At 39.7% G+C, this 16,551-nt stretch overlaps 3 protein-coding genes across 6 annotated transcripts; all 3 read left to right on the top strand.

The window, feature by feature from the left end:
• Positions 1 to 46: 46 nt before the first annotated feature.
• On the top strand, positions 47 to 2,151 carry bola3 (bolA family member 3). Its single transcript, XM_040163438.2, has 4 exons — positions 47 to 332; positions 452 to 575; positions 725 to 813; positions 1,673 to 2,151. The coding sequence occupies exons 1-4, from the start codon at positions 264 to 266 to the stop codon at positions 1,736 to 1,738; spliced, it is 348 nt and encodes a 115-aa protein (XP_040019372.1). The 5' UTR covers positions 47 to 263; the 3' UTR covers positions 1,739 to 2,151.
• Positions 2,152 to 2,904: 753 nt separating this feature from the next.
• Positions 2,905 to 13,034, top strand: vat1l (vesicle amine transport 1-like). Its single transcript, XM_040163409.2, has 9 exons — positions 2,905 to 3,469; positions 3,892 to 4,021; positions 4,240 to 4,455; positions 4,849 to 4,991; positions 6,450 to 6,553; positions 7,205 to 7,260; positions 7,397 to 7,591; positions 10,346 to 10,429; positions 11,158 to 13,034. The coding sequence occupies exons 1-9, from the start codon at positions 3,255 to 3,257 to the stop codon at positions 11,254 to 11,256; spliced, it is 1,242 nt and encodes a 413-aa protein (XP_040019343.1). The 5' UTR covers positions 2,905 to 3,254; the 3' UTR covers positions 11,257 to 13,034.
• A 1,212-nt stretch (positions 13,035 to 14,246) lies between these two features.
• clec3a (C-type lectin domain family 3, member A) lies at positions 14,247 to 15,789 on the top strand. 4 transcript variants are annotated; one of them, XM_040195941.2, is made up of 3 exons: positions 14,247 to 14,502; positions 14,586 to 14,672; positions 15,298 to 15,789. In XM_040195941.2, exons 1-3 carry the CDS (start codon positions 14,262 to 14,264, stop codon positions 15,693 to 15,695), a joined length of 726 nt encoding a protein of 241 aa, XP_040051875.2. In that variant the 5' UTR covers positions 14,247 to 14,261; the 3' UTR covers positions 15,696 to 15,789. The 4 variants fall into 4 exon arrangements, with proteins under 4 accessions (XP_040051875.2, XP_040051885.2, XP_040051893.1 ...); XM_040195951.2 differs by having other exon boundaries at positions 14,260 to 14,502; positions 14,589 to 14,672; XM_040195931.2 differs by having other exon boundaries at positions 14,298 to 14,502; positions 14,583 to 14,672.
• The last annotated feature ends 762 nt before the right edge of the window (positions 15,790 to 16,551 follow it).

Genomic DNA, 16,551 nt, shown 5'->3' with positions numbered 1-16,551 from the left:
CTACTACTCAAATTCTGTCTGAAAAAAAGACAAATCCGTCCTTTTTATTCTATTTAGCTGTTTTCGGTGGTTTTTACGCGTTTCTTGTGCTAATGCCTTTTTCTATTTTGACATGTATGAAAAACAGCAACTCGCCAAGTACCCGGATGTGTGACGTCATAAAACCGAGACGACGATCGCGACGGGAGGTGACTTATTGAGTAACCCAACCTGTGCGGGTTTTAATACATGTCGCGTCAGTAAGCAGACCCAGCATTTTGACAATGTTGGCTTGCAAGTGGCTCTTAACCGGCACCACGGTCTCTGCTCTCCGGGGTCATCGCAGTCGCAAAGTAAACACAACATTTAGAACTGTCGTGGTTCGCGCCGCGTCCTCCCGCGGGCTCGATCTGTGATGCTAGCGGCGGTTTGCTAAAGTTGACGCGGCTCATCGTCCTCTCTGCCTCCTCAGGTCGTTGTGTCCGGCCCTGTGCGGAGATGGCTGTCCTCACAGACGGACGGAGAGGCCCGCATCGCGGGCGTGCTGAAGGAGAAGTTCCCGTTAGCCACATCACTCAAAGTCGTGGATATATCAGGTAATAAGCGCAGGTCGATCAGGGGACTGGCTGCCAGATGTTGAGTGCATGTAAAATGACGTCATGGTAATTATCATGCAGTCCTGTTCTTGTTGTGTAGAGACCGGATGATGACAACATACTGTACACTGATTCTATGCTGTGTTAAGGGGGTTGTGGAGCAATGTATGAGATCCATATAGAGTCCAATGAGTTCAAAGGAAAAAGGACCATCCAACAGCACCAGTTAGTTAATCAAGTAAGTAGCCACAATAACCTCACAACAACAATGTTTTCCTAAACATTCGTGAAAATTGTACACTTTCAGGTGTGTACGGTGGCTCTGAAGTGCAAATCACAACAGCAAATAGGAAAACACGACGACAAATAAGAGCGCAACGATATTAAAAGGCCTTATAGCAGAGGACGGACCCTTCTGATTGGACAGACGGACCGTCTGTCTTTTAACAGGCAATGATACAGGGCTCTTACGTGTCACGCATTTCGGTCTCTTGTCACAGACTCCCGCTAACATCCAATTCCTCACGCCAAGGAATCGGACTCCGGTCCCCGAGCCATGGCTGGCGTGGCGTCTGCGCCACCACCACCCCCTCCCCACTTTTATTTACAACACCTAAATATAATTGAACAACATAACACCGGTAAAACAATGGTGAAACACTAGTAGGACACTTTTTTTAAGACACTGGTAAAATATTGCCATCTCTCTTGCTGCGCTCACTTTCACGCCTCCCTAACAGGTTCTCCCGCCACTGATTTCTTGATTGCCATAATATCTAGAAAGCGGCATTTCTCAGCTTTCTGAATCCGTTAGAATTACGTCGATTGTGCAAATAGTTAAGGAGTCACGGCAATTTGAATCCTCCATGTCACTTTCCGGCGCCGGCGAAAGGCTTCAGACTAAGCGGGTTAAAAGACAAACAGTCCGTCTGTCCAATCAGAAGTGTCCGTCCTCTGCTATAACGCCCTACCCTTTCCGTAAGAAGTAAATGTCGTTGTGTTTTCCTATTTGCCGTTGTGATTTGCACTTCAGAGCCACCGTAGGTGTGTAACCAATTGAATGTTATTCACTAGTTGTTGTGTTTTGTTTTCCGCAGGCACTCAAGGAAGAGATTCAAGGAATGCACGGGCTGCGAATATTTACTGATGTTCCAAAACATTAGAGAAAGTCCTTCCACTGTTGACCCACAACTTGATGTATCTATCATAAGTTCAGTTCTATAAACTGTAGTTTGTAATATTTCAGTGACAGAGGAACATTGTCTCATTGTTTCTGGCAGTTGTACATTAACAGTGGGAAAGAATGAAATGTATGGTTTCACTAAGTTATCTTATGGTTTTTAATTGTGAGATATCATAAAGCAGGTCACGGCTACAATACGCACAAAAATACTTGGGAGAAAGAGGAAATGTCAAGTCATGTAGATTTCTGGCCAGTATCTGCTTGTTTTTCTCAGGGTTGATAATATAAAAAAATATAAATATAAAAGTAAATACCATTGTCCTGAAAGTTGGAAAATGAACACACACTGTTGTTTTCAGATTTTTCTTTTTTACATAAATTATGTAAGCGCCATGAGTTGTTTGTTTTCTTTGGTCACTTACATACCAGTTGCCAACTTAACATTAGTTCCCACCTCATCTTCAAGCAAAAATGAAACTGAAGCATTATAAACTTTTTTGATCACATTAAGAAACTTAAAGAGCCCTGAACATTCAAGCCCTTAATCGTTTGTAAATAGCAAAGATATATTTATATATATATTAGCCGTATATAAACCATTAACAGTTTTCTCTGCATTGAAAGCTATTCATTTTAGGTAGCAACATGTTTTTTTGTAATGCCTTCAATCAAACAGTAATTTTCAGGGGTATTGGACTTGAACTTCAGCAGTATTCCATGTGGTGATAACTACTCAGGTTCAGCTGGATGTGTAAGGAAGGAAGTTAAGTTATTGAATGTTGCAATATTATTACCCACAACTAATATATAGGTTTGCCTCAACATCACGGATAACTTTGAGAACGTATTTGCTTTGTTTTCTCCCTCCTACTGCTTTAGCTTAGTGTTGAGGGAAAGAGAATTTCAACAAAGCTCAAACACAAAGTGGAAAAATGAAAGAGAAAAAAAAAATATATATATATATATATATATATATATATATATATTATATATTGGAATATGTAGCAGGTAATAAAGTACACCATTTCTACGTCTCCTTTATCAATCTTATGTCTTCGCCATTCATGCATGCACAGCTTACAGGTCAAGCGCATTGAATTTGGATATTAGTTCATCCCACATTTCTTGAGCGTACCTGAAGGCACCACACTTGTTGAAGAGATTCCCATCCGCGCGTCGTGGATGTACGAGACAGAGTCACGCACACGCTTCACCGGGAGATGGCGCACTTCCCACTTTATCCCCGCATTCAAGGGGTAACAACGTTACAGGATGAATCATACTTCTGATTCGTGAAATATCAAACGTAAGTTGAATTAATTTAGCACCTCTGTGAACTGACAGCGAATAAAGACAGTTGAGAACTTTTCCGCGTGCGTGCACGTGTACGCGGCGTGGATTTCCATCTATACAGCGCCTGTCCGTCCACACGCCGCACACCACGTCCCTCTGAGCCCCGAAGAGGAGCGCAGAAGGCAGGGCAGCCGGTCTACGACATGGCGAAAGAAAGAGCAGGCATGACGGAGGAGACGCAGTACATGATGGACCGGATCGTCACGAAAGAACCCGAAAACGTGCCGACGTCGGGCGATGCTAAAGAAATGCGAGCGGTCGTGCTGGCAGGTTTTGGGGGTCTAAACAAACTCAGGGTGACCAAGAAGCCAATGCCCGAGCCTCAGGATGGCGAAGTGAAGATACGCGTCAAAGCCTGGTAAATATGCACGTCAGTTACATGCATTTCACATGAACTTGTGGATCGTGATGGGCTCCAACTCCCCACCCGCTGAAGCCACAGGTCCTTTTTCTTTTGCGGGTTTGCTGGCCCGAGCTCACTCAAACCAGCCAAACATTAAACTGTTGCTATCCAAGCCAGCATCTTTGAGGCAGATTTTAGTCATTTTAAAATCCTCATTTTTGTTTGATAATTATATCTTCATTTACTCATTACTGCATAAGAACAATACCACGTGGACTAATAATATGAAATGGCACTGGGTTATCCTTATAACAACTCGTTTGAAGTATTTCTATTATTGTACTAAAACCATGCAGATGCATGGCTTCCCTTGAAATATCCAATCCGAAGGATTTAATGTGAACAAACTGTAAAATCCTGTTTATCCTTTGTTGCAGCGGCTTGAATTTCCTGGATCTGATGGTACGTCAGGGGACAATCGATAACCCTCCAAAACCTCCCCTTGTCCCTGGATTTGAATGCTGTGGAATAGTAGAGTCAGTTGGTGAAAACACAACCGGATTTGAGGTAAGTATCCTTAAAGATTGTAACTCTGTCATGCTGGCATCTATCAATGAATGTGCCAGATTCTATGCAACCAAATCTGCATCAACAAATAAATATATACACGTGCTATACGCCCAATAATGCGATATATCTGTTTTTAATAAAACAGCTTAGTGCCACGTGCTCGTTTCACAGTCGTGTCTGTCTGTCATCCAGCTACTCTAACATGTTTCTTTCAGATAGGCGACCGAGTTATGGCTTTTGTCCATTACAATGCCTGGGCAGAAATTGTTTGCACGCAGGTGGATTTTGTCTACAAGATGCCAGAGGAAATGAGTTTTGCTGAGGCGGCTGCATTCTCCCTGAACTTTGTGGCCGCCTATATGATGCTCTTTGAGGTTGCTAATCTGCGGGAGGGGATGTCAGTGCTGGTACAGTCAGCAGGAGGTGGTGTAGTAAGTCCAGTTATTTATTATTCCACGCCCACTCTCATTGTAACTGTCTGCTTTATACCTACAAATGGAACATGTTGTTCATTCCCTTTTAATGCGTAGAAACTGCTGTGCTAAATTGCTATTTGAACTTCTTAAACAACCTTTTGAATAATGTAAGGTTTGGAATGACAACAAAAAAGCTTAATAAATAAAATGTTAATGTGTCATGTTAACTATTTAATTGTAAATTGTACAATGAAGATTTTCTAAAACACAATATCTCAGTTTCTATGAATTTCTGATTATCGCTTCATGGTGTGCAAACTTTTGTCTTTGTGTGATCTTGATATATTTGAGTTAAACCCCTGTATTGTCAGACATTGGAACACTGTTGCAAACGTTTGTTATTTTCAGGGTCAAGCAGTGGCTCAGCTGTGTTCAACTGTGCCTAATGTGACCGTGTTTGGGATCGCCTCGTGTTTCAAACATGCAGCCATCAGAGACTCTGTGACTCACCTCTTTGACAGAAACGTTGATTACATACAAGAGGTGAAAAAGTAAGCATGACAAGTTTTTTTTCTTATTTTAAATCTGATTAGTGGGGGAGTAATCTATTTTCATTTCCTCATGGCGTATTTCCCCAGCAATAATTTCTTCATAGAAAATTGCTTTTGCAGCATCATCAGGCGTGGTCGCTTGTAGCATTTCACGTGCACTGTTGTGATGACGTGGACCTTGCTGGGTGCAGATGGTTGTGCGAGGAGGCAGATGTTACCTGTTGCCTTATTTGGTCTTGTGTGGCCTTCGTCCCCATGGCAACTCACTGCTCGTCTGAGAGAGCAGTAGCATTGTGTAGGGCGGAGGTCTGCTCCGGCAATGTGGAACAACTGAGCCAATTAAGGCTGAGCATTGATGCCCTGCACATTCCATTCAGTAAGCAGCACGCCGTTAGCCAGTCTGCACTCCTAAGACAACTCCTTGGAGCAAACACTGCGATTTGATGTGGGTCTGGTACTATTAGAATCTTTTTTTGAACACTGAAAGATTTAGATTACTCAGAGTTACTGTATGCTGTTGAGTAATTACATCAGGATACGTGCACCACACATATGAGACATGTATGATTATGTTTTGGAGTTTTTAACACATTTTATTTTCACGAGCACTCATTGTTTCATGTTTTCTGCCTACGTCACAACAGTGGTAGCGGATTAATGTGCCTTTCATCTCTGTGGCCCACACATTCTTCTCAGGATCAGGAGCAAAGCACAATTAAACAAGTCTTTTTACAGAAAGCAACAACCATGAGAATCACAAGACCTCCAAGCAGTGGAGGCAAGCAGGTGTCCGGGGCCACAAGGCAGTTTCAGGCTGTCGTATCCGTGACTGTAATGACTCTCATTATGGCAAAGCTTTTTGTCTGATTGATTCTGTTTGCGAGCATTAAACCTTGTTGTTACGCCATGTTGCTGATGAGCAGTGATGTGGGTAAAGTACGTTTTTATTACTGTAGTCAAAAGTAAAAATGATGGCTTCCTGTCCTGCAACTTTGTTTCAGAGTGAAAGCCCAGAGAATCAATGCTCATGACTTCCAAATCCATGATTGGATGAGACTGCAGCTGCACCAGAGTATGATTCACAGACTGAATATAGAATTCATCTTTTCACTTTTCCATTAAGTGTCCTAATACAATGTGCTAATGTGCTGATACACTTAGGTCAATAAATTGACCTTTGACTGCACTTAATCTCACCCAAAAGCTGAAATGGTTGGTTGATCAACCGGATAGTCAATGGTCCCGAAAAGAAGTCTGAAAGCAAACTCATTGTCATTACCAATTAATCTTCAAGCTTGAAGGTCAGAGAATAGTGAAACTCTCCTGAACCCAAGGATACTCCCTCTAGTATTATAAAATCTTAAGAAAAGCTGCAAATTATATTTAAATAATTACTTATTTCATTTATGTCAATCATTTTTGATGAACTTCAATTTCCCTTTGTTCTCTATGTTTTAGGATTTCTCCAGAGGGAGTGGACATTGTGTTGGACTGTCTGTGTGGGGACAACACAGGGAAAGGCCTGACTCTGCTCAGGCCTTTGGGAACCTACATACTCTACGGTGGGAACACAACTTGTGTTTTATAGTTAGTACTTTCCTAGTGGAAATAACTCATTTTGCATTGTTTTTTTGTGTGTAGTTGCTGTTCTAGGACAATAAATTGTCTAAAAAATTTTAAAACTGTGAGGGGGAGGTTGGTTTGGACAGGGCTAAGCTAGCGGTGTCCACCTGCTAAGCTAAGCTCACAATCTGCTTTTGTATTTCTAACAGACCGTTATGTGGTTGGTGATCGTTTTCTAATCCAAAACCTCTCCTAAGAAAAACGGATAACTCCCATATTGTCACACTATTAAATTAAACACAAGTCAAGCCTTATTGTATTGTGTTGGCAGCCAGACAACGAAGAGAAACTCATCTGAATTAAACATACTCCATCCGTAGACTGGAAATTAAATGTATTTATTCAATTACTGTAGTTTGTGCTGAGCCTCATGAATCAAGTAGCAGCATTAGAGGGGGATAAATTAATTCATTAAATCATTAGTTTTAGTTGTGGTGATTATGTGCATGGCATGCTTTCACAGATCCAAGGGTCTAAAGGTGCCAACAATTCCTCTCCCAACTTCACCGTTTTTGCAAGTCTGCCTGTTATTGACAAGTCACTTCTTCCCAGCATTTTGCACATCAAGCCTTTTATTTTTGTTTTTTCAGGCGCATCAAACATGGTAACTGGGGAAACAAAGAGTTTCTTCAGCTTTGCAAAATCTGTGAGTCAGAGATGACGTCTATTATCAACGTTGGAGGGAAAGAATTCTACCCTGTGAACATTTCATCATTTCAACCAAACACACAAATGTTTCCTTCCGGTTGAACGTGTCTCTCTGTGCTTTTCTTGTTCACCAGTGGTGGCAGGTGGAGAAGGTGAACCCTATAAAACTATACGAGGAGAACAAGGTCATAGCGGGATTCTCGCTGCTTAACCTTCTCTTCAAACATGGGAAATGTAGTCTTGTGAAATCCGTGATGGACAAACTCTTGTGTCTCTATGACCAAAAGAAGATCAAGCCGGTCGTGGACTCCCTATGGGCGCTGGAGGAGGTAAGACACTGACGGGATCACAGGGTTTAAGACAGCGAAGAAGTCAACGATGATCCAAACTAAAAGTGAGCTAATTACGGTAGTTATAGAAACGGGGATTTTCAGTGAGGATTTCGTGCATCTTGGACAGCATATAATCTTTGTTACTGCTGCTTTCTGTGGGACGTTGTCATCTGTTCTTTGGACGTTCGTCCACAGATGGTGGGTAGGTTGTATTATCACAATTATTTCACACCAACACAAACATAATGTACATCAATCATTTTACTTTCTATACGCTCTTTTAGCAGTGGTTCTTTTCTTTCTAGGAGATCTTTGTACACTCCTTCACAAAGATATTTTGTAATTACAATAGCTACTTTTCACATCTACTTCAACCAGTAGTAGTGCAACGTGTACTGGCTTAGTTTTTGATTTTTGCTCAGGACACCACGCATAACTGTTGCAGTCCTGAGTCATTTTGTGTCCCCTGTTTTTCACTCGGTGTTGAAGCACTATGACCATCACCCATGGTGCTTTCAGACACAACACGGTTGGAGCTGCTCTTGCCCCAGCACGCTGCGCCCACTGCTCAACCATTACTGGTTTATTATGTTTGCGACACCCTTTAGCGGGCCATTACCTTTCACATCCCCGTCGCATAAAGAAAAAACTCTTTACCTGCAGGGCATGTAGACTGGACACAGAGGGGTAGCAGAAACATCTAAACCTTCATGACATGTCTTATTTCTTGTTGGATGATTTAGTATATTTTGAGACCTCTTTTGGTTAGATCAGAAACAAAGACAAACATGGAAAAACATGTAAACAGCTCATTGCAGTTTGAATATTACAGTTTTCCTCATATTGGTTCTTGAAGTGTGCTGACATCACAAATGTTATTCTGGCTTAGCTTTGTGCAACTGCAACCTAAGCAGAGGCTTAATTAGATGGAGTAAGTGAAGACACCGGTGTGGGTGTGTGTGGTATTGGCACCAACATTAAAAATCACTCTACATGAAATATACATTAGACCTATTTCACAGCAGGAAGGTTGACTGCCAAAGTAGGAAAGGAACACGTAATAAAACATGCTTGCTTAGTGTTTTATATTTGTTACTGCTACAGCGATTTCAGATTCTTTTTTTACCTTACAGCACTTGGCCTAATTGTTCCAGTGATGTAAGAAAAAGCCACCAAACACATCCTTACTGAGCCTCATTTAAAGTAAAAGTTAGGAATTTATTCAGTGCAGGTAACCCACGCAAGAAGCTGATAACAAGTCATTCTGAACTTTGTAGCTGCAGTCAAAGAGATGACCGGTTGATGAAGTGTTTTTTATTCATCATGGAAAACTGCACCGGTACAGCTTGTCATTAAAGGTTGGCACATTGTCAGGCCATTCACTGGAACCGTTGGCCATGAAGAATGTCTTTGGAGGGGAGGCTGGCGTGGGATGTAGTGTCAAGGTCGCAGCCCGCTCTGTTGTTCATATGCCTGGACGGAGAGATCAGGGGGGCGTTAGTTTACATGTTAACCATGGCAACCTTTTTGGTTTTCTGGAATGAAAAGTTGGAGATTGTGTGACAAAACAAAATTAACTGGACCACTAGCAGTTTTAGTCAGAAAAAAACAACAACAGTTCCAAGGTCAATGCTGTTTAGGATTTTTCAGAAATGTAGTTAAACCTACATGCAGTTTCTTGCAGATATTGTTTTAAGCCCCATTACACCCACAATGCAAGTGAATCTCACTCCCTCGCTGCTGACCTATTTTTGGTTTGGCTTCATTTGGCTTTTTCTTTTAGCAAACAAATGTTTGTGGCGCAATGGCGTCCAGACAAAGAGGCACATTCAGCTGCCTCTTTGTCTGGACTGTAATGAGAAAGCAAGATATGGCATCCTTAGTTATCTTTGGTGTTGTGCGATTGTTTATCTCTGCAACAAGTGAGTCAGACAAGCTTTAATGAGGAGCATGGGTGTTTCATAGTGCACGGGTTTTGATCTACAGCTGCGTTTGTTTGTTGTTGGAAATGGTTAAGACGATGTCATAGTAAATTCACTAAGTGAGTTCAATAAGTTCATTATTTTCCTGCATATGCAAACTTGATTACACTATGATTTGATCACAGATGGGGTGCTCTACTCTGATGGTAGACTGAAGCATTTAAGTGTTGTTTAGTTGAAGAAAATCAGGAAAGTGAAAGACATATGGTCTATATAGCTGGAATACGATTTACATTTGAACAAAATGGGTTGCGACTAATGTTACATCTAAATATTCAATAAATCATCCATACGATAATTATTATAACTTCTTTTCATACTTTAAATGAAAAGAAATTAAACAAAAATGAATGTCTTCATTCCTAGGGATATTATATTTCAGACATTAGGACTTTTTAATCTTGGTGTAACCTCCTTCCTACTTTCCAATGTATTTTAAGTGTTACAAACTGCTTCCTGTTAAAGAGCTGTTATTGCTAAGTGAAAGCGTTTTTTGCACCCTTGTTTCTTTCACATTTAGTACAAAATGTTACAGTTCAAACTATTAAAATTGTGTCTCTGCTTTGTGTTTTTCCAAAAACTTAAATGTACCATCCTAATACCGTTTAAAAACGAGAACCTGAAGAACTAAAATAGTCAATATTTTATATTCAGTGTGATCAAATGAAATCAATATTTGATATTGATTAATATTTCAATATTCTGTATGTATGTTGCTAGTTCTGCTTGTTGAAATCGAGTTATTGTTGTGTTTTATTGTTATTCTCAGGTAAAAGAGGCCATGCAGAGAATCCATGACAGAGGCAACATTGGGAAACTTATCCTGGATTTTGAGAAGTCTCCCACCCCTCTGGTAATGTTGTTACGGCTTAAGTATTATTGCATTACTTGCAGGAAGGAAGTTGTATGGAAACATTAATAGAAAGATGTTTCTAAAGATGTTGAACTTTCAATATAACTCGAAAGTTGTATTGAGTATTATATGGCATTGATGGTTGATAATATACAATTTACAGGAAGTGGAGAAAAGGGTAAGATTACAATAATTGGGCGAAAAACAAAATGATGCACATCACAGAACCATTTTGAGGGAGTTACATTACTTATAGAAGATGCAAGAAAACACGAATCCCTTGTTTCTTATTTATTTGGCAAACATTTTAAAAAAACATTTTAAGTAAAGTCTTATTCTCAGAAAACCCTGTAGTATTGGATTCACTGATCCATGTGTTTAATTTACCACACAGTTAATTTGCTTGCTGACACACTTTCATATTTGTTGTTAATGATGCCTACAACACATTTTCAAGCCCATTAGGCGTCACAAGGAGGCAGTTAGTAGGATTTTCTGCTGTTTTATGGCACTCGTTTCCATGGTGATATTCACATTGAACCGAGGAACGCTATTAGATGTCGAGCCATGTTCGTATTGAAAGTATAGACCTTGTCTAGAGCTGCCCATTGGCATTGGAGGAAACATTTAAAAAAATGGCCTAATCACGTCGTGTCAAATCAGACTGTTCCTCTGTATTGGCAGCTCAGCATACAGTTCATGACAGCTGAATATGATTTCACCACTAGATGGCCAGCGACAGCACAGAGACCAGCGAGGCAGGAGAGGAAGAGGAGGAGCCAGAGGGCGATAACGACAGCAAGGAGCGAATGCCTTTCATCCACTGAAAAGACGTAGCGACTGCAGAGGCTGCGCACACTCACCAGAGGAACACGACAGCACGTGTGTGTGTATGCATGCGCTGTATGCATGAATGGATGTATGTACAGTTTATGTTTGCATCTTCGTCTTTTACCTCTACATTGTTCGTCAGCTTAATGGTCAAGAAAAGGTTTTGAGTGAACCAAAACAAACAACAACAACAACATGTTTGTCACCCAGGCAGACAGGTGCAAGTTCCATTGTCAATATAGTATTTTATTATTTATGGTCTTATGAAGTCATGTAATGCTGGCCCATAGTGTAATTGCGTCTATTTCACAATGAATAACCGTGTATTGACTGAATGATCATTAAATCCTGCTGAGTAGCTATTATCACTTTAGAAACTGAGTTACTAATGCAAACAAAGATCACACATTATAACAAGCTTCAATTCAAAGTCCTAACGCTTCACAACCCAGAGCTATTTGATTCTCACCTCTCCTCAGTGATGACAGCTGTAAAATAAAAGCAAACGATTAATACACGTTTGAGAAAATGACAACTCCAAAGTTTTGATGCTTCCTACCGAGAGAGTGAGTTGCCTTTTTATGTTACAACAGTAATGTGCACAAGAGGTAGAGAAGTCTGTGCGTAGATATTTACATCATGTTTCATTCTTAAGGCCCAACTTGTGTTATATGGAATGACCAGTGCCTTCAAGCTACACAGCAGCGTTTGGTACTTGAAATGCTCTTTGTCCAATGTTTGTATCGAACAAACCAACAGCATAGGTATTTTCAACTGGAATAGAAAAGGAGATGTTAAATCTATTAACTGAATCTGAGGTGCCACCAGATACCTTTTTACATGGTCGGTTGTTGTTCCCCTCTTCACTGTATATTCAGAACTTTGTATATGACAGCATACAGTGGTACATTTAGGGAAAGGTCACAGACCTTATATATACTGTATGTAAATACAAAAAACATAGTATAAATCAGTGAATCAGTCAGTCACTAATTCGCTTGTCTGATCATTGTTTACTGGTGCCTCACAACAAAAGTGCCATACGACTCCAACATAAGTATTTTTCCCAATGTGTTGGTTTGTCATGGGGGCGCTGCTCAGACCTACGTCTGAGAAACTTGTATTTCTTTGTTTAAGTCCAATGCTTTCTGCTGTACTCCAAATCATACACATATTCAATGGACTGTTTTCATTTTCAATTATTTTAAGTAAAAACACATTGTTTTTACTAATTCTCCGGCCATATTCAGTGTGCTTTATATTGGCCAGTCATCTGAATTGTTCATTACGTTACTTGAATTAATAAATTAAAATCAGCATATGTGTCAAAAAGTATTTTCTCAAATATGAAACAAGGAAACAAATCACATAATCGTGCCATTTTAAGAAATACAATACTTGTATCAACGTAGTATCCCCATTACCAACACTGCATGCTTTGAAGTTCAATGATAAACGCTGGAGAGACAACTTTCTTTTTTCTCATTTCAGAGGTTGACTTGTAGACTAGGAAGTAAGGATAATGATGCTTTTGATGCCCTTTAGTGTCAGGTCTGTTGTGTGTGTCTGTGTGCGAGAGAGAAAGTGCATGTTTTTTGAGTATATTGTTAAAAAAGAATAGAAGGGTTTATCGCTGTAGTTTGTTCACAAAATCCCGTATAAACTAATTAACCTGTGGTCGTATATATTTTTGTCATATTTTCTCTTTTATATTTTCTTTGAGAAAGTGCACCTCTGTTTACTTGAATAAATGTATCAGCAAAGTATGTCGCAATTGGGTCTCTGCTTCAGTTCAATATTTTTATTTATTTCACATGAGATTCATATGCTCCACTTTTTCTCCTTCAATATATCATCCAATAAATGTAACATGGACTACTGATGAAATACCTATTCTGTACAGTCCCTATGTTTGGCACCAGATGGCAACAAAGTAAAGGATTTTTTAAATTTACTTTTAGTGGTTTGATGTTTCTGTGACACTGAACTAAGGAACTACAGTAAATGTGTAAACGGAGTTAATGATTAGCCGTTGTGTTTTCTGTTCATCGAACAACTGTTGACCTCTGCAAAGATCTTTCCTCATAGTAAAGCCAGAGCCAGTGCATACGCTGTTACCACAACTGCTGCAAACGGAAGTTTCATTTGTAGATCAATGCATTGACCATCTTAGTCATGAATTGTTGATTAAACCACAACTATTGGTGATTTTTCTCATAGGGTAAATATGATTCCAGTGTTACCCACTTGGTGGAATGAGAGAAGTGTTTGTATAAATTACATTGGAATACCATTCAATAATTTGATGTACAGCATATTTTTTATTTTTCAGCCTTTATTTATGTTTAAATATTTAATAGAGCTAATCTTTAGAAAAATACAAAGTAAAGACAGTTACATTTTGTAATTGTATTTCTATACTAAGCCTATATGCCAAAAGGTTTTTCTTATTTAACTCTACTCCCATCTGTATACAACATCTCACTCTAAAAATAGCTTTCCACCCCAGCGGGGAGCTGCACTTCCTCTGGTTTTATAACAGCTTTATTTTGAGAGATTATACAACTGCACGTCTGTGTGATTGGAATATTCAAAATGCACTTCGTCTACAGAGAATTGATAGAAGCAACATTTACTCATAAGTTGCCATGTGCCGAAGCAGTAAATTACTAGTGTGCACCGCTTAGTGTACATGAAGTTTATATCTTACATCATTTGAAAGTTATACGAGCTGAAGCCACGGTGCACGTTTTTTTTTTACATGTCAAAGGTGATTTAACGTGTCCAAAACCGCCATGGATCACGGGTGTGATGACCATTACACTAAAAGCAGTCAACAAATTTCCAGTTTGTTTGTGAAATATAAAAGGAATACTGCTCACCGCCCCTTGTCCCAAGTAAATATTTATCAGAAGCCAGACACAAGGAAATCCTTATTTGCCACTCCACCCTTATACCTTCATCCCTGCCTCCTGATGTTTGGACTAAACATGTGGAGCCAATGCAGAGAGAGTACCCACACAGAGGGGCCAGTATATATATATTGAGCTGCGTGCAGTGGTTTTGGTCTCTTTCACGGCTCTACAAGGTGTGCCACTGTGTGCTGTCACTGCAGGGCCCGCTGGCCTCAGACATGGCTCGTCTTGTCCTCCCTTTCCTCTTTGCTCTTTGCTTCTTGCTCCACCTCAGCTCCAGCCGTCCCTCTCGCAGCAGGAAAGCGGTGTCACCCCGTCAGCCTGGAGGTAACTATACGCACAATTCTTAAATGAAATGCCTGCCTCCGATGCTCATCTGATCCGTTGCCCTTGGGTCTGGCGTGGAGAAGCAGCTGCAGAAGATGAGGTGAAGTCCCAGCTTGAGAGGTTGTGGCGGGAGGTGAACTCACTGAAGGAGATGCAGGCGTTGCAGACAGGTACTACCTCATTAACGGAGTACAAAGACAGAGGAGAGGAATAAACTATTCATAAGCATTACTGCACTTCAGTATGTTTTAGAAAGAAAATAAATTATGGGACAATGGCTGGTTGATGGTATTGTGATTTAAGGTTGTATTATAAATACATGATAGAGCTTTTTCCCTACCAATGAGCCACTGTGAAAGATTGCAGACTTACTTCGGGAAGCTATTGTTACATTTTGAACTCCATGGCGTGCTGAATGCCCAGCAGAGAGCAGCAGAACTCTTATCAGCCGTTCATTTGTATACTAAAAGATTGAATTGCACAAAGGGAATCATTTTATTGACAAACATGAAGATTATTATTCTTATAATTGTGTGTATTTTTATTTTGAATACCTTGAGTTGACCATATAAAAATACTATAAATGTATATATAAACTTAATGTTATGTATTATGTTTGATCCTTTTCTTGGTTGAATAATTACTGACTAATGAGACTGTGAACGCTTTATGAGTTAATGACTATGGCTTCGGAAATGGTTACAAATTATTTTGTGGATTGCAAAAAGATAGAAATGAAATATAATAAATTACAATTAACATTCACTCACGAAAGGAAGTGCTTTGTGTTTTCAGTCTGTCTCCGTGGTATCAAAGCGCACAGGAAGTGTTATCTCACAATTGAGGAACCCAAACATTACCATGAAGCAAATGAAGACTGCATTGCACAAGGGGGAACTCTTGCAACGCCACGGGACCTGACGGAAAACAATGACCTCAGGGACTATGCAAAGAGGAGCGCTCCTGGATCCAGGGACTTCTGGATCGGTGTAGCAGACATCGTGAAAGAAGGCCAGTATGTTGATGTCAACAGTCTGCCAGTCAGCTACTTCAACTGGGACCGCTCCAAGAAGCAGCCCACAGGAACCAACAGGGAGAGCTGTGTTGCTCTTTCAGTAGTTGCACAAGGAAAGTGGTACGATGAGGTGTGTCGCAGCCTCAAAAAGTACATCTGTGAATATGTTATTCCCTAGAGGATAAAAATAGGTTGTTGACAACTTGATGATGGTTTGTGCAATAAATTCATTAAAAATGTGTTGTCAAATCTGTGCTAATTGACAATGAAAACATGACTTGTATTTTGAAATTTGTTATCTTATTCGAATAAGGTTATTAACTAGGTTGCTGATTAGCTTTAATTCACTAGCAATTGTTATCATTAAAGGAGATCTATGTTTGAGAACAGCTACATCAGACTACTTGTTCAAAATAACTAAATGACTAAACTGCAGGAAATGTTGTCCATTCTGGACCAAATAATATATGTACTTTTCTACGTTAAGTCTGATTTCTTCATCATCGGTGTATATAACATTTATAAATTCGTCTTCATAAACTCATGTTCCCCAGGTTAAAACAGTTCAATCTGAAATAATGCTGGTGTAGTGATTTACTCATGGGTATAATATCAATATTTGGAGGGAAGTTATGTTCAACCTTTTGATATAAGTGATCTGAGTAGCACAGCGAAGCTCTGATGAAAAAGGTTGGTTCATGTTCTTTAACCCCTTCTCACCCCAAACTGTAACCCCAGACTTAACTGCAGCACCAACGTTTAAAAAACAGAATATCACATAAAACCTAAATAATTTCAACTGTATCCAGACGTAATCTACCTATCTTATAAATTTGAAATAAGTACGTAATTTAGGTAAAAATAAATTTAAACAAACACAGAATGAAAAGATATAAAGGAAAAGGAAAACGTTGACCTTTATTGTTATGAGGTGAACAGTGATATATCCATTTAAAATGTTGAGTTTTACATATTTTAATTTCCCCCCGAAAAGTAAATGTGCCTTGTTTACTAATCCTGCGTATTGATGTTCT

The sequence above is a fragment of the Gasterosteus aculeatus genome, chromosome 12, assembly GCF_964276395.1.
Source record: "Gasterosteus aculeatus chromosome 12, fGasAcu3.hap1.1, whole genome shotgun sequence".
In the NCBI taxonomy this organism is placed as follows: Eukaryota; Metazoa; Chordata; class Actinopteri; order Perciformes; family Gasterosteidae; genus Gasterosteus; species Gasterosteus aculeatus.
Note: the sequence above shows the minus strand (reverse complement) of the source record. Positions and strands in the feature narration are given on the sequence as shown.